The sequence below is a fragment of the Cyprinus carpio genome, chromosome A16, assembly GCF_018340385.1.
Source record: "Cyprinus carpio isolate SPL01 chromosome A16, ASM1834038v1, whole genome shotgun sequence".
In the NCBI taxonomy this organism is placed as follows: domain Eukaryota; kingdom Metazoa; phylum Chordata; class Actinopteri; order Cypriniformes; family Cyprinidae; genus Cyprinus; species Cyprinus carpio.
Window position 1 is genome coordinate 4,594,233 of NC_056587.1, and position 20,262 is coordinate 4,614,494.

Below are 20,262 nucleotides of genomic sequence, written 5' to 3' on the forward strand. Positions count from 1 at the left end.
ATTCGACACCAGTTCACATGAAAATCAGAGCTTGTCTTTACATTTCACTTCAGCACCTTTTTCCTTGAACATTTACACAGAAAATGGGAAAGTGTCAGCGCTTCTGAAACTGAATTATCTGAATGATCGTATGTGAAGTCATAAAATTGGGGACTGAATGACATGATCCATGCTGTTAATCTTTATTTACTTTGAATGAATTATTTTATATATGAAGATTTTAGAGATATTTCTCTAATATTGGCTATGGTCAAAAATTGTGTGGTGTTGACTGTGAACATTCACATTGAAAAATAAAATGGAGAAAAAAAAATCTAATAAATAAAAATAAAAAAATCCACAAAAAAAAAAAAATTGTCCAAGTTTTTTTGTTATAATGGTTTGCTTTTAAATGGCAAATAAAATGATAGACATTAGACATTTCCTTTTATTATTATATTTTTTAATTGAAGACAGACCTTAGCTCCCTAAGGGGATTTGCCATGTGACAAAGTGTAATAATATAAAGCAATAAATGTCATAATTGAGTTCAGTCAAAATACACCCATATGTATTGTCATAATATACCTCAGTGTACTGTTAAACTGCATTTATTCAACAACAAATTGTTAGTGTACATGCAATTTGTTGAAAAACTTTGGTCAGAGGTACTTTCAATAACTATTGAACTGACTAGAGTGTCAGGAAAGCCTGTATCAACATTCAGCAAAAACCGAGGCACTGTCAACTGGCTGAAGCTTTGGAAATGCTAACGGTATTTACATTGTAATACACTGACGTAAAAGGCAGCCTGCTGTGGATTGATCCTCCCCAACGTTCAAGGTGTGGAGCAGTTCAGGAAAAAAAACTGCTAAATATTTTGCATTGTAAGTTTTGGTTAACCTGACAATTTGGTGCTGGTTATCATTTGTCTCCAGCACTTCAACATGCAGTTGACTTTAGCAGCACCATTATGCCGGATCTATCATAAGACAAAACTGAACTGAAAGTAAACAAACAGCTGAATGATGAACATTGTTACAATGGTGCTGCTTTTGTTTAACACACAAATGAAACGGGATGAATGGGTTAGCCTCGCCTGCTTTTTGACAGATACTCATGCCTCAATAATTGGCTCATGGTTTCTTTACTGTGTATTTATATCTATATCTGCAAACAAAATTATTCAATCAATGAATCCCAATCAAAATCATCCTGGATTTCCTCACTGTTGCCTTTCTTGAAGTGTGGACGTCCTGTTGGGGTCAGTGGTTGAGTTTGAAGTGCTGCATAAAGACATAATGACATAATATTAGGATGCTTGCGCAATTCGACCAACAGAGTAACACTCATTTCCTTTCTGAATGACAATAAGAGCACTTAAAGATAAAAATATATCATCATTTACTCACCCTAATGGCATTTCAAACCGATATGATTATTTTCTCCTGCAGAGCATTACAGAATATACTTTGAAAAATGTCTCAGTATTTTGTGTCTATACAATGAAAGTGAATGGGGTCCAAAACAGCATTTAGACCTGATTGACTTCCATTGTGTGGGTAAAAACAGTTAAAACTTTCTCCAAAACACATTTTTTATGTTCCACAGAAGAAAACAAGTCATGAAAACTACATTAGGGTCGGTAATCGCATGACAGAATTTTCAGTTTTGGGTGAACTATCCCTTTAAGTTGAGATGCACAGTGGTCCTGTAAGGATTTAAGGGGGCTGTCGACGTACCGTTAGGAGTCATTGGCTGGCTCGTGGTGGGCTGCAGCCCCGGGGATCTCTGTGCTGTCTGGTTCTGGGTGTGAGGGGTCAGGGTTCTCCTGGGACTTTGGATGGGAAGTTCACCAGTACCTGGAGGGAGTTGGGAGGAGTAGATGAGTGGAGAGGGTTGAGTTAAACTAGCCAGGCTGGGAAGGTTAGTGGGCGGCATATTGATAGGAGGTGGGGCCATTTGTCCAAAAGAGGAGGGACCACCAGAAGATGAGCTAATGAGACCCTTCTGAGTGAAGAATCGGTTGAGTGAATCACATAGCGAGGTGAAGAGCGTCGAATCCAACGCCCAGTCACAGAGCTCGGCCTGACGCATGCTCTCTACCAAGTCTGCATGAGAACAACACAGACAGAGACACTTAATAAATCTCCCCTACAGTGATGTACAGCAGATTTGTAGTATTTGGATGCATTCATTAATTAACAAATGATGATTAATGAATCATACATCCTTATAATTATGTATTTAAAAAGACATTTAATGGTTTCAGAAGTTAGTTATGATTTGTTGGTTGCATGTAGTCTAGCAATTTTCTACCAAATGGTAACTTGACTGTTTTTATCTGCTTTAAATTGCACCTTGCCAAGTAACCATTTCAAAATAGCTTCCCATCAGTGGAAAATAATGCTCACATGATGTGATCACATTGTGCATTATATATCTCAGTGTATAGTTGAGTACTGACCAGGGTGACTGGTGAGATCAATGTTAGCCCAGTCCAGACTGCTAGCAATTCTGAAACTCTCTCTCAAAGAGTCAGCGTTACTGAACCAATCTGCAGGAACAGCTGAAAGAGAGAATGAGAGGATCAGGTCATCAGGACACTCATATCCCATCAATACGTCACTACTGAGCAGTTACACTCACCATTACTGTGTAGCAGCTTGTCAGGCTCAGTGTTGGAGATTGGGTGAATGTTAGAGTTCTGGTTTGGGTTTAGGTTGTGGATAAAACCAGAGTTAGTATTGGGTGCATTTGGGTTGAAGTTGCCGTTGGTATTCAGGTTTAGGTTAAGAGCAGGGGTGGGGTTGGTATATTGGTTAATATTAGGGTTTGGACAGGGACAGGGGGAGAAAGGAGGCAGGGTTGGCGTGTGGAGCGGTGTACTGTCATGGGTAAGTCCAAGTAAATTGGAAACATCCGCTATGAGAGAGAGAGAGAGATTCTGAATCATTAAGCACACCTACACTGTCACATCTTATACTGACTTGATTCTGAATTAAAATTGATACTAAAGTAAGTATAAGCTGAAGGTAAAGGTGGCATAATCGATTTACTTACATTGTGAGGTGACTCTATCTCTCACAGAGCGACAGAGGGACTGAAAGGAATTGTACAGATCTGGTAGGTTCAAATCAGCAAAGGAGAATCGGAGAAGGGGATCAGCATGAGGGTTTGAAGGAAGAGATGTAGCTATTGGGATGCTTGGACGCTGTTGCGGAAACAATGTTTGCAGAGATTCATTTGAGAGTTATTTGGATAAACAATGTTATATACAACTTAAAGGGGTTTTTAAGGAAAAAATGAAAATTATGTCATTAGTGACTCACCCTCATGTCGTACCAAACCCGTGAGACCTCCGTTCATCTTCGGAACACAGTTTAAGATATTTTAGATTTAGATTTGTGTATCTCCATTGAGAATGTATGTACGGTATACTGTCCACGTCCAGAAAGGTAATAAAAACATCTTCAAAGTAGTCCATGTGACATCAGAGGGTCTGTTAGAATTTTTTGGAGCATCGAAAATACATTTTGGTCCAAAAATATCGAAAACTACGACTTTATTCAGCATTGACTTCTCTCCCGGGTCTGTTATGAGCGCGTTCACAGCACTGCAGTTTAGTGATATCCGGTTCGCGAACGAATCACTCGATGTAACCGGATCTTCTTGAACCAGTTCACCAAATTGAACTGAATCGTTTGAAACGGTTCGCGTCAACAATAAGCATTAATCCACAAATGACTTAAGCTGTTAACTTTTTTTTTAACATGGCTGACACTCCCTCTGAGTTCAAATAAAACCAATATCCCGGAGTAATTCATTTACTCAAACAGTACACTGACTTGAACCGAGCCAGATAACGAACAAAACATTGACTCGTTCTCGAGTCAAGAACTGGTTGCATCGTTTTTCGGATCACCGGTAGTGATGGGAAGTTCTGTTCTTCTCCGCGAACCGGTTCTTTCGGACAGTTTGATTCAATAAACCGGTTGCCGAAAACGGTTCACCAGTTCTTTTGCGCTCGACGTAATGACATTGGCGATGATTGCCCTTGATTCAAGCCTTCGGTTTACCCGCGCTCATAACATTAGCACAGAATCAGTTCAGAATCAATCACCAAAAGAACCAGCTCGGTTCAGACGCGCTGTGTGTCAGTCTGCTTCACGCTTCACGCATGCGCAGTATCATCAGCTCCTCGGTTCTCAAACCGGACGCGTCCGACAGAAACGGTTCTTGACTCGAGAACGAGTCAATGTTTCGTTCGTTATCTGGCTCGGGTTCAGTCAGTGTACTGTTTGAGTAAATGAATTACTCCGGGATATTGGTTTATTTGAACTCAGAGGGAGTGTCAGCCATGTTAAAAAAGTTAACAGCTTAAGTCATTTGTGGATTAATGCTTATTGTTGACGCGAACCGTTTCAAACGATTCAGTTCGATTTGGTGAACTGGTTCAAGAAGATCCGGTTACATCGAGTGATTCGTTCCCGAACCGGATATCACTAAACTGCAGTGTTGTGAATGCGCTCACAACAGACCCGGGAGAGAAGTCAATGCTGAATAAAGTCGTAGTTTTTGATATTTTTGGACCAAAATGTATTTTCGATGCTTCTAAAAATTCTAACGGACCCTCTGATGTCACATGGACTACTTTGAAGATGTTTTTATTACCTTTCCGGACGTGGACAGTATACCGTACATACATTCTCAATGGAGGGACAAAAAGCTCTCGGACTAAATCTAAAATATCTTATACTGTGTTCCGAAGATGAACGTTTTTATAAGGGTTTTTGAATGAGATTTTTGTTAGTCATTAATGACATAATTTTCATTTTTGGGTGAACTATCCCTTTAAAAGAATAGTTTAGCCAAATATTATAATTCTAAGTTTATTTACTCATCCTCACACCCAAATGCAGTTAAGACATGTTTTTATGAGGCGACTGAAAGGGAAGCTCCTACAAATGCATAAGGTCAGCTGAAAAAGTAACTGTCCACATCTTTTAATTGCTAATTTTTTACTGCGTGTCTATAGTAAATCTTGACAGTAATTTTTGAATGCCAAAAGAGGGTTTGTGCTGGTGCAAGCTGTCAATAAACTGGCAATATCTCCTAAGTTGACACCTTTAGATTATGGCACCTCTGTCATTTGGTTACTTTATATGTGAAAACCAAAGACATTAAAATTGACATTTACGAGTGCAACACCAACATCACCAAATCCAATCAACAACCAATTGAGTCCCCACTCAAAATAGTCTTTCCAATATTTTGTTACACATGTACATCACAATATGGAAGAAAATATTGGTTGCTACTTTCATTTCATCTTCACTTTAAGCAAGACTTCAGAAATCTTGTAATATAGCACACAAATCATATGGACTACTTTTACGATGCTTTTAGCTCTTTTGAAAGCTTGACAGACATGGTCACTCTGGTACAACTGTCACTGACAAAACAGCTATAAAGGCTTGTATTCCATGGCTAAAATGATACCATACAGGTTTAAAACAACATTATTGTGAAAAAATAATGACCGTATTTTCATTTTATTTTAACTTGATTTCTTTAAGATGATGCATGCATTCAAATTCACTATAAATGAAAGTAATTATGATGTCTACCAGTCACTAGCTCATACTCTCATTTCCTCATTCTTAGACCTCGAGCTCTGCTATAAGAGGATCTTAATCCTTAATAGAAATAGAAAAGCAGAAGAAATGACTTTTGAACCTTGCAAGTAGGGGGAGAGAATGTGCTTTTGGTGTCTGGCTGAGGTGGGAGGAGCTCTGCTTGACTGACAGGCACTTGGGCCTCGGAGGATGGAGCCTGAAAGAGGGATGTTGGTGAGTGAAATACTGATCTCACAGATGTGATGACAATGTTTCATGTGACGTACTCTTACATCTTCCTCTTTAGGATAAGGACGTTTGACTCCTCTGGGTTGAGTTGAGTCAGGTACATCCATCGTCCAGTATGACCCCTAAAACAGGCGATTATTTGAGTATTAGTAAGGAAAAGAGTGGATTAGAGAGTGTTAAAAAAACTGTTAAAAAAAGTTAATAGCATGGGAATAATAATTTTTCATATTTAAACTGAATAAACCTCAGATATTAATGATCAAAATAATTAGGCTACATCACCTTCCCAGGATCGCTCTGTGGTCGAGGAACTTTCCGGAAACATTTATTGAGGGACAAATTGTGTCGAATTGAGTTCTAGGAGACAAAACAGAGATGTGTCTATACATACTGTATATATATGTCTGACATGCTGTGCATTACTGTACAAAGGTTTGGGGTCAGTTAGATTTTTTTAAGAAATGTATACTTTTATTCGGCAAGGATGCATTAAATGCATCAAAAATCAAAATAAAAGCATGTTACTGTTCTTTTGAACTTGCTATTTGTCAGAATCTTGAAAAATGCATTATGGTTTAGTTTCCACAAAAATGTTAATTAAGACAATTGTTTCCAACACTGATAATAATAAGAAAGTTTCTTGAGCAGCAAAAAGCATGTTATAATAATATCTGAAGGACACTGAAGACTGGAGTTATGACTTCTGAAAATTCAGCTTTGCCATCACAAAAATAACTAACATTTTAAAATATATTAATATATTTTCTTTAAATTAACATAATATTTTACAATATAACTATTTTTAACTGTATTTTTGATCAAATAAATGCAGCCTTAGTGAGCATAAGAGACTTCTTTGAAAAATAACGGTAGTGGACATATTTTTCTAAGATTTGTTTTTAAACATGTCCAGATTCCTCAGATAATCACCACCATTTCCAGTTAAAGAGCATCACATATCATGTAAATTAACTCGTGAAGCAGAAGAGATTGCAACACATTTCCTGTAAAATATCACTACACACCTACAAACTGTCATTTCCCATTGACAGCAAATCTGTTATGAATCTGTGCGATGAATCATATACAATTTTTAAGTACGCAATAAAGAAAGTCTGTTCACTCTGACACCTCACTAAAACACAGAAGCTTTATTTTGATGGTAGGATATGATGCAAAACCATCTCCCCAGAAATTCAAGTCAGCGTTATATCTATCAAAAGAGAAAGTGAGCTGCTGGACAGTAGAAATGTCATGTTTACTTGCTCTCTGGGCTCAGAAATCGAACATCTATCAAAGTCTATGGTACTTCAATAGGGCCAAAATCTCAAAAAACCTTAAAGAACACATAAAATTGTATGCTGAAAAATTATGAAATGTCAGATTGTGAAATGTGAATGCTGAAAATCTAAAATAAACATTTTTTGGTTTGTGGCATATATCGTTGGCAATACTCTAAATGACTTAATAACTTATTTTCCTTGCACCTTTAATATTTTTTTTAGTTATATTTTTAGTATCGTACTATAGTTTTTTGAGGGGGTCGCACCACATGACATTTTACAACCTGAACTAACATTGCCTTGTCAAAAAGACAACATGGTCAAATCATCTGATATTTTGTTTTATATATATATATATATATATATTTCAATATTATTCAATATTAAATATGAAACGTCATAAAATATTATAATATTATGCCAAAATACTTAATAAGGTATTCTTTTCAAGAGTTTAATTCCTTTAATTAAGATTTTTCCTTTATTATGATATCAGTCTGATCAAGTTCTGATCATCAGTCATGGCATGTCTATAACTTTGTGTTTGACCCTAATATACTAAATAATCGCTTTGAGGTACATTTATATTTCACAATCATTTCTTTCTAAACTTATTACTTCAATAATGGTGTAAATCCAAACCACAGACCCTGTTCGAGCACAGCTGCATACACAACTATGCCTCACTGCACGATTTAGCACAAGGAAGTGATCATGTAGTGGTCTGGCCTTTACCTTCCATCCTCTTCCTGCTCTGCTGTAATAAGGAAATGTGTTGCTGATCCATGTGTAAATATCATTCAAACTCAGCTTCATTTCAGGAGCAGAACTTATCGCCATGGCTATCAGAGTGGCGTAGCTGTGAGGGGGTTTCACTTTGGAATTAGTTCCAGGGGACGGTGTGGGTATGGGAGGGAAGTCCTTCTCTTTTCCTCGTTCTTTCTTTCGTTCCACTCTTTCTTTCCCTGATCGCAAAGTGCTGATTCCAAGCTGAGGAAGCCAGTCAATGCTGGTCAAGCTAGAGTCCAGTTCAGAAGTCATGCTGAACGGGAGATCTGAGGTGCAGAGAAAACAAAACATTATGTAATAACTGTGTGTTAACCCATGCAATCCAGCTAAGCTGTGAAACCAACTCAATAATGCCATACGCAGTTGCAAGACAATATCACTTACAAGTATGTTTTAATAGAAATCTCAATCCTATTTAAAACTCATTAAGTAATGGTTTGACAAACAAACAGATACTTAAAGCATTAGAATTACTGCAAAATATATGGATCAAACGTTAGATACACTTTTAGGCCTATTATTTCGAAAATAGCCTACTGTAAGAGAATAATATGTGTGTTTAAGTATAAAAGATAAGTGGAAACATACCTCTGTTCTGTCAAAAGGCCACAGGCTTTACTCTGTGTTAATTTTTAATGCTGTCATCTGTTGCACAGAGGCATCTGAGGGATCTCAGTAAATGCTTATTTATCCTTCTTCTTTCTTGTCTTATGTTTATCGCTGCATTCATTCGCTAGCTGAAGCGTCTAAGTTAACATTTTGTATGAAATTTCTGTTTGGGAGAAAAAAAAAATTGTCGGAAAAAGTTCTTCCCTTTCTTTCTATTTCCCCCGCCCTTTCTGTCTGCGTTGAACGTCACACACTCCACCCTTCGTTTGACATTTGAGCGCTCGGCGTGTTTCTCCTCCTTTCATGGCTGCCCTTGTAGTGTTTCACTGCTGAGTAAGTTCCTGTTTCTCTGCTGAAATAGGAGAGGAGTGAAGTACCAGGCGGGAACCCACTGTAATAATTTCCATTCAGATTTTCTTGGTCCTATGACACAGTGATCTCTGCAGCTTGGTGAATTTCACACTTGGCACACATGTAATAATGCAGTGAGGAAAAAAAAAAGTCAACGCAATATGCATAGTCATGAGACATTAAGTTTTATTATTTTATACTAATTAATGTACCGAATATAATAATTTGGTAATGCTTTACAGTTAGGGTTTATGCAATAATATCTCTTTGCATGTGAGTTAACGTGAACAAATGCTGCCTTCACGTGCTATCGGCATTATTGTAAATACGAGTTTCCTTCTCGGAAATTGGTCGTGAACGATAAGACTGAGAAATTCGGAAATCATTTTGATACCAAAGTTTCCGAGTTGGGCGGGTCATAAATTTTAAACATGGTGGAGGGACAACCATTGCTGCTGTCAATGGCGTTCTCACAACAACTAGGCTACTTCCCGTTGTCTTGTCGCTAAAGTAGTGTATTTATAGGCTAGATATGAACGACCATTCAAAACATATTTTATGTTTTAAAGGCAGTGAAATAATCATGTATTTGACCGAATTGTCAGCAAACTGCATGTATAGCGCGGTGACTGTTTATATGATTGTCATCCAATGGGATGCTACATTTTATTCTTTCCGACATTATCACGACTTCATAAGTGGGAAATAGGAAATTTCCGATAGCACGTGAATGCAATGAAGTATACACTCGTTTAAATTTATACATATAATACACACTCTAGTTGTGTTAAAATATACATTGTTAATGCTTTATGATCAGACATGAAATAATAAGGAAAAATAGTATATTCATAAATTAAAATTAAACTAGATTAGGAAATGTGGTAACATTTTACAGTAAATTTCCATTTGTTAAAGGGATACTCCACCCCAAAATGAAAATTTTGTCGTTAATCACTTGCCACCATGTCGTTCCAAACCCGTAAAAGCTCTGTTCGTCTTCGGAACACAATTTAAGATATTTTGGATGAAAACCGGGAGGCCAGTGACTGTCCCATAGACTGCCAAGTAAATAGCAGTGTCAAGGTCCATAAAAGGTATGAAAGTCGTCGTCGTCAGAATACTCCATCTGCCATCAGACATGCAATCTGGGTTATATGAAGAGATGGGAACACTTTATGTAAGCGAAGAAAACAAAAATAATGACTTTATTCAATGATTCCTTTGTCAGCAGTTTCCTCTGTGTCTCTCCATATCACTGTATGCTGCGTATGCGCTTCTGTGTCATCCGTGCCACAAAGATGCACTGTTTTCTTTCAAATCAAAGCTAAATACATGTAAAAACAATGCATCCTTGTGGCACGGCTGATACAAAAGAGCAGACGCAGCATACGTTGATATGGAGAGACACAGAGGAGACCATTGACAAAGGAATTGTTGTTTCTTTGCTTACAAAAAGTGTTCCCGTCGCTTCATATAACCCAGATTGCACGTCTGATGACAGATGGAGTATTCTGGAGATGCTTTTCATACTTTCCTGGACCATGACACTGTTATTTACTTGGCAGTCTATGGGACAGTCTCAAGCCTCTAGGTTTTCATCCAAAATATCTTAAATTGTGTTCCGAAGATGAACGGAGCTTTTACAGGTTTGGAACAACATGGGGGTAAGTGAATAATGACAAAATTTTCATTTTGGGGTGGAGTATGCCTTTAACATCAGTTAACTGCATTGGTTAACATCAACTAACAATGTAAAATACTTCTTAAACATTTATTAATTTTGGTAATTTTAATTTAAACTTTAATAATACATTATAAAAATCAAAAGTTGGAACTGTAAATATATAATGGACCTTAGCTAACATGAACTAACAATAAAAAAAAATTATTTTTATTAACTTATGTTAGCAAAGATGGATAAATACTGTAACAAATGTATTGTTTGTTTTTAGTTCATGCATTGTTTTATGTTAACATGCAGAACATTATTTCACCATTACCAAAACCTCTTCTTCTGTCACAGAATTGTAGAACCATTTGAAAAAAAAATCGAAATTTCAGGTATTTATTTCTTTGTAAATAATTTTAATTGAATACACAAATGCTCAGAGCTCACATGAGTCCAACAGGTTCAAAGAGCAGTTTGAGTTGATTTCAAGTCATTTATGTAATTATGTTTGCAGTGTGTGGTGTGTGACTGGCCCTACAGAGAGCTGAAGAAGGCCAGCAGGCCTGTATCAGGGGAGGGGTGAGCCAAGAGCTTCTGGATCTATGTGCAAAAAATGAAGTAGGACAGGTCAGAACAGGAACAGAACAATAGCCAAATGCAAACTTAATCACTACAAAATCCCAACCACCTCAGTATGCATTAAGATTAAAATATGGCTGACAGAGACGTCGACAGGTACCTCTTTAAAGTTGGGGTGCTTGGCATCCTGCACTAGTTGTAATAAAACTCCCTCTGTAGTGCTGAGAAACGCCCCACTCTGCTTCAGTCGTGACAGTGCAAACAGACGATCTGTCTGACTGAAAATGACAGACAGATATGTATAGAAAACCCTGAGAATCACTTAAGAATTTGCTCATAGGACACAGCAAATTCTACACATCCGCCTCAAACAAATGAACATATATCTGTAAGCAAACACTGTAAAATTCCTCCTGTTTCTATAGACCTTTAGAAAAAGCTTATAGATGATACACAATAGTTTTCCATTTTGTATATTTTTAGCGATATTATTTATATATATTAGATTTGAGAATGGTTTTGCTTTTTGTATATTTTAAACAAATCGCTCTAGAAGATCATAGGTTGTACACTACAGCAGAACAAGAAGCCTAACGCTTTAAAATTGTATGACAATAAAGTTATACAATACAATACAATACAATACAATACAATACAATACAATACAATAAAGGTCATGATCAGGAGATAGTAAATGTGTGGCTGATAGTAAAAAGTGCCATGGCACCAGTTTAAACAGCCATGTGACGTTACCGCAATGCACGCTTGAGCCTCGATGCCACATAGTATGACTTGCTGAGGGTCTCCCAGGCTCTTGAGTGCACTCTCCACACTCTCCGTCAGCATGGAGAAACTGGTCTTTGTATGAGGCTTCAAGCCCTCGGCCCCCAGCTCAGGAACAGTGGGGCCCAAACCTTTAGGGTACTGCTCAGTTAAAATCTGAGGGATGCTTAAGATTCGACATGCCTGAAACAGAAACATAATTAATATTATGTTAATATTAATATTATATTAATGCAATATTTGAGACCTAATAAAATATTAATAAGACTTCGATATTATTCTGATATTCCTCACTTAAAAGGAACACGCCACTATTTTTTAAAATAGGATAAGTTTTTAAAAAAAAAAACTTTTTTTGACTATTTTCAGGCGCTGCATAATATCATTTGCCTGCTGCACCCATGGTACAGCACCAAAGTTCCTTGATTATTACACTGGAATGAGAGTATAGTTTCTGGCTATATTGGCCTAGAAAATCACAACTTTTCATTTTCCGTCAGTCTTAGTACACAATATAACTACAGAAGAGTCAAGTTTTAAATAGGAAAAATATTGAAAATCTTTGGTCATTTTTGAACGAGATGTTAACAGTCTGATCAGATTCAATGATCTATGCTAAGTTAAGATAAAAGTGCTACCGCCAGACCCGGAGATCGGCTGAATGGATTCAAAAACGATAAAACCAAGCGGCAACCTCCCGCTCTCTCTGTGAAGCCAACAAGGAAGTGACTTAAACTGTAATTCATCAATTGGCCGCTAGAGGCTGGCTGTGAAAGGGAGTCAGTCCCATAGACTCCCCATGTTAAAATGCCCAATTTACAGCAGAAAAAAACATGTTTGCAGTCTGGTTCAAAAAATTATTTTGGTCTATATAGCTAACTTTACCCTTCATGACAACTGAGAAGGGGGTGAATTTTTTTTTTTATAACTCATCCGTTTAAATTATATTAAGCCTTAAAGTTCTGCATAATTAAGGGCGTGGCCACTTGAGTGACAGGTGGATTGCCGCTGCTGACACTGTCATCGAGCCAGGTGGGCGTGGCTTCAGCAACCACTTCCCACCTTTTGCCCATTTTCGATTATCCGGGAGTGACGTGCAGTGACGATAGAATGGATAGAGACAATGCATAGAAGATCAGCTGACAAGATGCAGTGATGATGGCGCATTTAATATATAGGTGACTATATGTTGTATGACAACTGCAGCAGTTTTGATAAGCTGAAGGTGATGATCTTACCTGTAGCAATCTTGCAGCATTGCTCACAATGTTTGTGAACTGGAAAATATTGGGTCTGAACTTCTCCTGTATGTCACACAGTAGCAGTACTGAACCTTTGGTGGATAGCCTGCCAATTCTTGCCACTACGGAAACAATTATATCACACGTGAATCACTGTCTCTTTGTGCATACACTGTAATAAAGTGGTTCTCAACCAGAGGGCCTCGGAAAACTTCAGTGGATGCCCCAATAAGTTTTAAAATGATTTCAATTTAGTTATATTTACATAATCTTAACTGAAATATTAAAGCACTAAAAATAACATTGTACAACATGAAACTGACATATTTTACAGCAAAAGTTCATATTATCTTATTGGCAATGGAAGCAAAAAGATTTAGCGCTACTGCTGTAATCCATATTTCGACTACACAGGTATTAGTGTCTGACTTTGCCATCAAAATGAGTTTAAAAGAAAAATATTTTATGAAAATGTATACTACGTTGTCTCAAAACACAGTCATTGGGTTTTGAGCCACCGTCCTTACAACAACAGCAAAAGTGAACGTACGTAGGCAGTGTTCCTAATGCCCTGCATATTAATAACGCGTTGAATCTTTTCCACTTACACACAGATTGTAGCTGTCATACTGCTTTGATAAAGAGTTCAATGGCATTCAGAGACCAACGAGCAGTACTTACTGTTTAAACAGCGCAATATGGGGGAGTCGCAGACCGCAAAGATCAAGTGAAGACAAACAGGTCACCGTTACACTTTATATAAGTGTCCACCCACTGCTCTTATTGGTAAAACTGTTGTTGAAACTCTAGTGAAGTTTATATGGTAATGAGTAAGCCGAGCACAACACCAACAGAATCATAAATAACATAAACGACAGCAGCACATAAAATGCAGGACTCGTCACGGCACAAATGTATAGTTTAATACCGACGTGTGCCCTTGAAATATATATTTCCTTGATTATTACAACAATGCCGCACAATTCGCTCGCTGTAACATTAAACAAACCTCCAGATAAGAGCCCACTAGTGTGGCGTCTCGGTCATGATTTTGAATGAATCTTTTAAATGAACGAATCATTCTCACTCGCTGCATTCAAAGACGGATTATATCAAGAGCCAATAGCATTAGAGGAAGGAATATGAGGGAACAAATGATTGGTTGGACCTGCTGAACGAACACGCCCCCTTCGGTGAACGAGTCAGTGTTCTGAGTCATCTCGTTTGTGAACGAACTGAATGAACCATGCATCGGTTGAGTAAATGATTCACTGGTTCACCCAATAACCCCAACACACAAACACACACTTCTCAGTCAGCACACTCTGGTGCGACGATGGAACCTACAGCGAGGATCACCGGATCAGAACACGGATTCAAAAGATCCAAGTCTCTAAACTGAATCATAAATCCCCACCGATGCTAACTGTCTATGAGCAGATCACCCATTACAGACGCAGTCCGATACAAAACAATACAGTCTAGTTTATTCCGTTTTTGTTTGTGCAGAACATGTGTATTTACATGTTTTGATTTTAAATGCACATACACAATCCTGAAATCAGCAGCAGTGATAGATACCCTTTCTAATCTAATATATTTCAATGGTTTAAAAGTGTAAAGTTGACCCGGAAGTGTTTGGGAGCGGCCACTGACCTTAGTGGGGGCGCTCTCGCGGCCTTGTCGTTTCACAGAGATTTTGTGGAAAATAGAGGCTGTATTTAATGTATTTCTGTAATTTTGTGGAATGCACGAGCAGTCGTTTATTCCAGTACTTCATCCGGTGCATGTGTGTTTACTCTCGCTCTCTTTGAAAGCAAGTTTTCCTCATGCTAGTCTTTGTATGCACTGAACGCTTCTGGAAGACATCAGCTCGACTCATTAAACTGCGCTGTGCTTTCTCAGGGTCGCATTTTTTTCCTTACAAAACTGTGGTTTCTTAATTGCTTTACGCTTGGTGTGAACTTAATTTGTGTGTGTGAGATAATCGCAGCCACTGAACTGCTAGCTGCCAGCTAGCCCGCTTCACTCTGCAGTCGGCGTGTGGGAGCTGCTGGAAAATGTCAGATTTTGACGAGTTTGAGAGACAGCTGACCGAAAACAAGCAAGGTGAGGAATGAAGGTGTAATTGCGATGAGAGTTAGGGTATGGTCATGTGCTGATGTGGTAGTGGTCAGTGAGTAAATCTCTTCTGCTGGTGAAGCTGGACGTGCGTGCAGCCTTAAGGAGAGTCTGCATCACAATGCACAGATGAACTCCAGGCAAATGCTGTACTGTTTATGTCTTACATACATTGCAAACCTAATTTGCACAAGATGTGGGTTTGGGGTTCTGAAAAAAGAATCTGAGCTTAATGATCATGAAAATATAATGTATGCTTGCATGCATGCAGAAATATTATCTGGGTAGTTTATCAGGGCTTAGCGGAAATGTGATTGATAAAATCCCCTCTATTTTTATTTTCCTATCTGCAAGTAAACATTTGATAAGTTTACTTTTCATAATTTTCAGTTGTAGATCTATCTAGTTAAAGTGACAGTTCACCTAACTGGAAATCCTGTCATCATTAACTTACAAACCTATTTGACTATTTTCTTCTGTGGAACAAAACTAAACATATTTTGAAGAATGTTGGTAACCAAAGATTTTGGTGCTGACTGACTTCCATTGTATGATTTATATATATATATATATTATATATATATTTCTCAAAATATTTTCATGTTCTACATAAGAATGAAATGCATACATGTTTGGATGAAGATGAAGATATTTAAATTTGGGTTGCACTGTCCCTTTAAGGATTTAGATATTTAAGTGACCAATACTCATAATTAAATTTTCCCCACAAATAGACAATGTGCTATTTTTTTCCCACCAATAGACAACCCTGGTGCTTAGATGAGCATCTATAAGCAGGTGTCAGTTTGAATGAACATGTTGAATTAAAGAACATGCTCATATTGATCATGTTGTGTGCTCAATTGTGCAGCAGACAGAGACAAGGAGAACAAGCACCACCGGTGCAGTGGCTCAAGAAGTCGCAGCAGAGACCAGGACAGGAAAAGGAGGAGCCGGGACAGAGAAAGGAGAGGCAGCAGCCGAGATCGTCATGGAGACAGCAAGGACCGCAGACACAGACGCAGGTAAACACTGAAATTCTTAGTGCCATTCACTAAAGCCTAGCGATTTTCAAAATACGTTATTGGTGGTCTGTGTTTCTCCATGCGCAGTCGCTCTCCACACCGTGAGAAGAAAAAGATTAAAGTGAAAAAATATTGGGATGTTCCTCCTCCTGGATTTGAACACATCACACCCATGCAGTACAAAGCCATGCAGGGTAAGAATCTGTTTCTCTTTCATTTATTCTTCCTTTCTCTGTTTACACCTTCTTCCCCGGACTACAGTGAAGGTCCACCTGCTCTCCTGTCAACCAATCACTGGCCTAAAACAAGGGTTTTAAACATTTCTGGTTATGTGCTGCCTCAAAAAAAAAAAAAATGTCTGACCAAATTTTGAAAAGCACATACACTACCGTTCAGAAGTTTTTTTTTTTTTTTGGTTAATTCATACTTTTATTTAACAAGGATGCATTCAATTGATCAAAATTGACGATAAAGGGATTTATAATGATTTTTTTTTTTTTTTTTTTGAAAATGTTATTTTTTTTAAACTTACTTTTCGTCAAAGAATCCTGAAAAAATGAATCACAGTTTCCACAAAAAATAAAAAGCATTCAGCAGCGCAACTGTTTTTTACATTAATAATAAGAAATGTCTTGGGCACCAAATAAGCATATTGGAATGATTTCTGAAGGATCATGTGACACTGAAGACTGGAGTAATTTGCCATCACTCAAAAAATTACATTTTAAAATTGTAACAATATATCACAATGTATTTTTTTTAACGGCAGTGTTCATATGCCACACCGTATGTCTAACATACTTATGAACCTTTCTCTGACTTCAGCTGCTGGTCAGATCCCGGCCACTGCTCTGCTGCCCACAATGACCCCTGAGGGTCTGGCTGTGACTCCAACACCTGTTCCTGTCGTGGGCAGTCAGATGACTAGACAGGCCCGAAGGCTTTACGTCGGCAACATCCCATTTGGCATCACAGAGGTTCGGTTCGGTTCATTATTATCATTGACATTTATTAATATTTGGGTGTAGTAGAAGGTGTGATGATCTTTCTGTCAACATTATCGAATCCAGTATTATTTTAGCTGTCATCCATTAACCGGAGTACAACTACTTTTTTTTTCTTACTCCAGTATGATGAATAGCATTGCTTTCTGATATTTTTTTGTTTTTATAGGAGTCTATGATGGACTTCTTCAATGCTCAAATGCGTTTAGGTGGCCTGACTCAGGCCCCAGGTAACCCAGTCCTTGCTGTTCAGATTAATCAGGACAAGAATTTTGCCTTCTTGGAGGTCAGTCTTCATTCAGAGTGGTAGAACTAATTTTGTAGATCCTCACATAAATGCTTCAGGAAGTATTGGGAGCGTAATATGAATGTTATTTTTATGTTTGGTAATATAGTTCCGTTCGGTGGATGAGACAACACAGGCCATGGCATTTGATGGCATCATTTTCCAAGGACAGAGTTTAAAGATTCGCCGACCACACGACTACCAGCCTCTGCCAGGCATGAGTGAAAACCCCAGTGTCTATGTCCCAGGCACGTCTCTCTTTTGCTCCCCCAATTCTTGTACGCTCAATGTTTTGCTCTTTTCAATCAAAAGTTTAATAGTTGTTGATTTAATTTGGATCATTGTTGGTCACACTCTGGCTCTATCTCTGTAGGCGTCGTCTCCACGGTGGTGCCTGATTCGGCCCATAAACTCTTCATCGGCGGTCTGCCAAATTACCTCAACGATGACCAGGTTTGTGTTAAAATGCGAGTGTGTTCTGTTCACTGTCAAAGGGTCGCTGAGTTTTCTCTCAATTGGGCAGAGCTTTCAGAGCGAGATCTGCCAATCTTTTTACATTTTATGCTTTACCAAATTAAATATGAAACCTTTTCATGCTCCACAGAACAGTTGCTTCCATGATTTTGAATTTGAAGCCTATAAGCTCATTTGTGTCAATGTGTACATTTTAAAATGTAATTTATTCCTGTGATGGTAATGCTGCATTTTTAGCAGCTATTACTAGTCTTAAGTGTCACATGATCTTTCAGAAATTTTTCTACAGAACTATTTGATTTAATAGAACACTCAAAAGCATTTGTTTATAAATGTGACCCTGGACCACAAAACCAGTCTTAAGTCACTGGGGTATATTTTTAGCAATAGCCAAAAAACATTGTATGGCTCAAAATTATCAATTTTTCTTTTATGCCAAAAATCATTAGGATATTAAGTAAAGATCATGTTCCATGAAGATATTTTGTAAATTTCCTACTGTAAATATATCAAAACTTTTGATTAGTAATATGCATTGCTAAGAACTTAATTTGGACAAATTTAAAGGCAATTTTTATAAGTATTTTTTTTCTTTTTTTTGATTTTTTTTAAGATTTTATTATGGTTTTTTATATAGTAGTTATTGTCCTATCATAACAAACCATACATCAATGGGAAGCTTATTTATAATTTAGAAAAACTGACACTTAAGACTGGTTTTGTGGTCCAGGGTCACAAATGTAATTTTTTCTAGTCTTCACTGTGACATTGGATCAATTTATTGCAGAACCTTCGAATGATGGTCTGTGTGTATATTTTTTAAATATATTTTTCAGTTAGTGATTTTTCTCTGTTCCACAGGTCAAGGAATTGCTGACGTCGTTTGGCCCTCTGAAGGCCTTTAATTTGGTGAAAGACAGTGCAACAGGCCTCTCTAAGGGCTATGCCTTCTGTGAATATGTTGACGTCAATATCAGTGACCAGGTGATAACAACAAAAAGCATTACATCTGTATAATCAGCCTGTAAACACTCAGCAAATAACACACGTTTGTCCTCTGCGTGTACTGTTGGCTTCAGCATTTTGTTTATTTCATATATTGTTAATCTGTGAGGAACAAATATTTAGCCAGGATTTATCCATGGTTAAGAACATGGCATGAGCTAGAGGCATTGTCAGAGCGGTTGGTTGACACACATGCTAACCTCTCCAAAGCACACTTCTCAGGCCATCGCTGGACTAAACGGGATGCAGCTGGGGGACAAGAAGCTCCTGGTCCAGAGAGCAAGCGTCGGCTCCAAGAACACCACACTGGTGAGGGAAAGTTGATTTACTGGATATAGGCCATGTAGACCTTATCTCCTGTTTCTCACCCTCTTCCCCTCTTTCTTTCTTTTCAAGACTGGTATAAACCAAACTCCAGTTACCCTTCAAGTCCCAGGTCTCGTAAACAGCTCAATGAATCAAATGGGCGGCATTCCCACAGATGTATTGTGTCTGATGAACATGGTGGCTCCAGAGGAGCTGCTGGATGATGAAGAGTATGAGGAGATCGTGGAAGATGTCAGAGAAGAGTGCTCCAAATACGGCCAGGTCAAGAGCATAGAAATCCCGCGTCCTGTCAACGGCGTGGAAGTTCCTGGCACTGGAAAGGTTTGATAACTTCTTGCACATTGTCAAATTTCAGTGTGACCTTTTAAAAGTTATTCTTGCTACTTTTTTCTTTGTCATAGATCTTCGTGGAGTTTATGTCAGTGTATGACTCCCAGAAGGCAATGCAAGGCTTAACAGGAAGGAAATTCGCCAACAGAGTTGTGGTGACTAAATACTGCGACCCTGATGCCTACCACCGCCGTGACTTCTGGTAGAGATGTGACGTGATCCAGAGTGAGAGAGACTCAGAGAGATGCAGATGGTGTGATTTCAATCTCTCAGAAGCCTCTTATTTTGTAGATTTATGAGGTCTGAGAGGGTGTGAGCTTTTTTTAAACCTGGCAGACTAAAAACATGACTTGTGATTGGTCAGAATGTAGCGAACCACTCATTTGTCATGTTTTTGTTTTTTGATGGCAACAACACTGAAGTATGTGCAAAGCTTTAAGATGGGAAAATGGACCGTACCATGTCATTGTCTACAGAAAAGGATTCGGTTAGACATGCCACTAAACTTCCAGTTTAATTTTGGCCCATAGTGAATAT

General features: G+C 38.1%; 3 protein-coding genes across 6 annotated transcripts; 1 reads left to right on the forward strand and 2 right to left on the reverse strand.

Annotated features, from left to right (window-relative positions):
• Positions 1-420: 420 nt before the first annotated feature.
• LOC109055298 (forkhead box protein J2-like) lies at positions 421-9,013 on the reverse strand. Its single transcript, XM_019072528.2, has 10 exons — positions 8,507-9,013; positions 7,865-8,184; positions 6,129-6,203; positions 5,891-5,968; positions 5,719-5,814; positions 3,043-3,193; positions 2,629-2,904; positions 2,447-2,548; positions 1,722-2,090; positions 421-1,265 (listed from the first exon to the last, which is right to left on the reverse strand). Exons 2-10 carry the CDS (start codon positions 8,168-8,170, stop codon positions 1,162-1,164), a joined length of 1,557 nt encoding a protein of 518 aa, XP_018928073.1. The 5' UTR covers positions 8,171-8,184; positions 8,507-9,013; the 3' UTR covers positions 421-1,161.
• A 1,932-nt stretch (positions 9,014-10,945) lies between these two features.
• Positions 10,946-14,205, reverse strand: LOC109055301 (isochorismatase domain-containing protein 2). The gene is made up of 7 exons (XM_042771889.1): positions 13,835-14,205; positions 13,151-13,275; positions 11,883-12,095; positions 11,671-11,700; positions 11,528-11,556; positions 11,290-11,440; positions 10,946-11,150 (listed from the first exon to the last, which is right to left on the reverse strand). Coding segments are annotated over exons 1-7 (615 nt in total). The 5' UTR covers positions 13,836-14,205; the 3' UTR covers positions 10,946-11,084.
• Positions 14,206-14,781: 576 nt separating this feature from the next.
• Positions 14,782-20,129, forward strand: LOC109055292 (splicing factor U2AF 65 kDa subunit-like). Of its 4 annotated transcripts, none has more exons than XM_019072522.2 (11): positions 14,782-15,262; positions 16,149-16,299; positions 16,387-16,493; positions 17,125-17,276; positions 17,473-17,589; positions 17,699-17,837; positions 17,963-18,042; positions 18,925-19,047; positions 19,291-19,377; positions 19,465-19,716; positions 19,797-20,129. In XM_019072522.2, exons 1-11 carry the CDS (start codon positions 15,214-15,216, stop codon positions 19,929-19,931), a joined length of 1,392 nt encoding a protein of 463 aa, XP_018928067.1. In that variant the 5' UTR covers positions 14,782-15,213; the 3' UTR covers positions 19,932-20,129. The 4 variants fall into 4 exon arrangements, with proteins under 4 accessions (XP_018928067.1, XP_018928061.1, XP_018928065.1 ...); XM_019072516.2 differs by having other exon boundaries at positions 14,783-15,262; positions 16,146-16,299; positions 17,699-17,867; positions 19,279-19,377; XM_019072520.2 differs by having other exon boundaries at positions 14,783-15,262; positions 16,146-16,299; positions 19,279-19,377.
• Positions 20,130-20,262: the final 133 nt, after the last annotated feature.

Excerpts from the sequence above, each read along its gene's own strand:
- LOC109055298 (XM_019072528.2), bottom strand. The coding sequence starts at position 8,170 with ATGACTTCTGAACTGGACTCTAGCTTGACCAGCATTGACTGGCTTCCT. Across the intron at positions 2,905-3,042 it reads AGATAGAGTCACCTCACAAT|CGGATGTTTCCAATTTACTT; the intron begins GTAAGTAAATCG and ends TCTCTCTCATAG. Across the intron at positions 2,549-2,628 it reads CAAGCTGCTACACAGTAATG|CTGTTCCTGCAGATTGGTTC; the intron begins GTGAGTGTAACT and ends TCTCTCTTTCAG.
- LOC109055301 (XM_042771889.1), bottom strand. Across the intron at positions 11,701-11,882 it reads AGGCTCAAGCGTGCATTGCG|TGTACAACCTATGATCTTCT; the intron begins GTAACGTCACAT and ends GTTCTGCTGTAG. Across the intron at positions 11,151-11,289 it reads AGCACCCCAACTTTAAAGAG|ATCCAGAAGCTCTTGGCTCA; the intron begins GTACCTGTCGAC and ends TTTTGCACATAG.
- LOC109055292 (XM_019072516.2), top strand. The coding sequence starts at position 15,214 with ATGTCAGATTTTGACGAGTTTGAGAGACAGCTGACCGAAAACAAGCAA. Across the intron at positions 18,043-18,924 it reads ATTACCTCAACGATGACCAG|GTCAAGGAATTGCTGACGTC; the intron begins GTTTGTGTTAAA and ends TCTGTTCCACAG. Across the intron at positions 19,048-19,278 it reads ACGTCAATATCAGTGACCAG|CACACTTCTCAGGCCATCGC; the intron begins GTGATAACAACA and ends ACCTCTCCAAAG.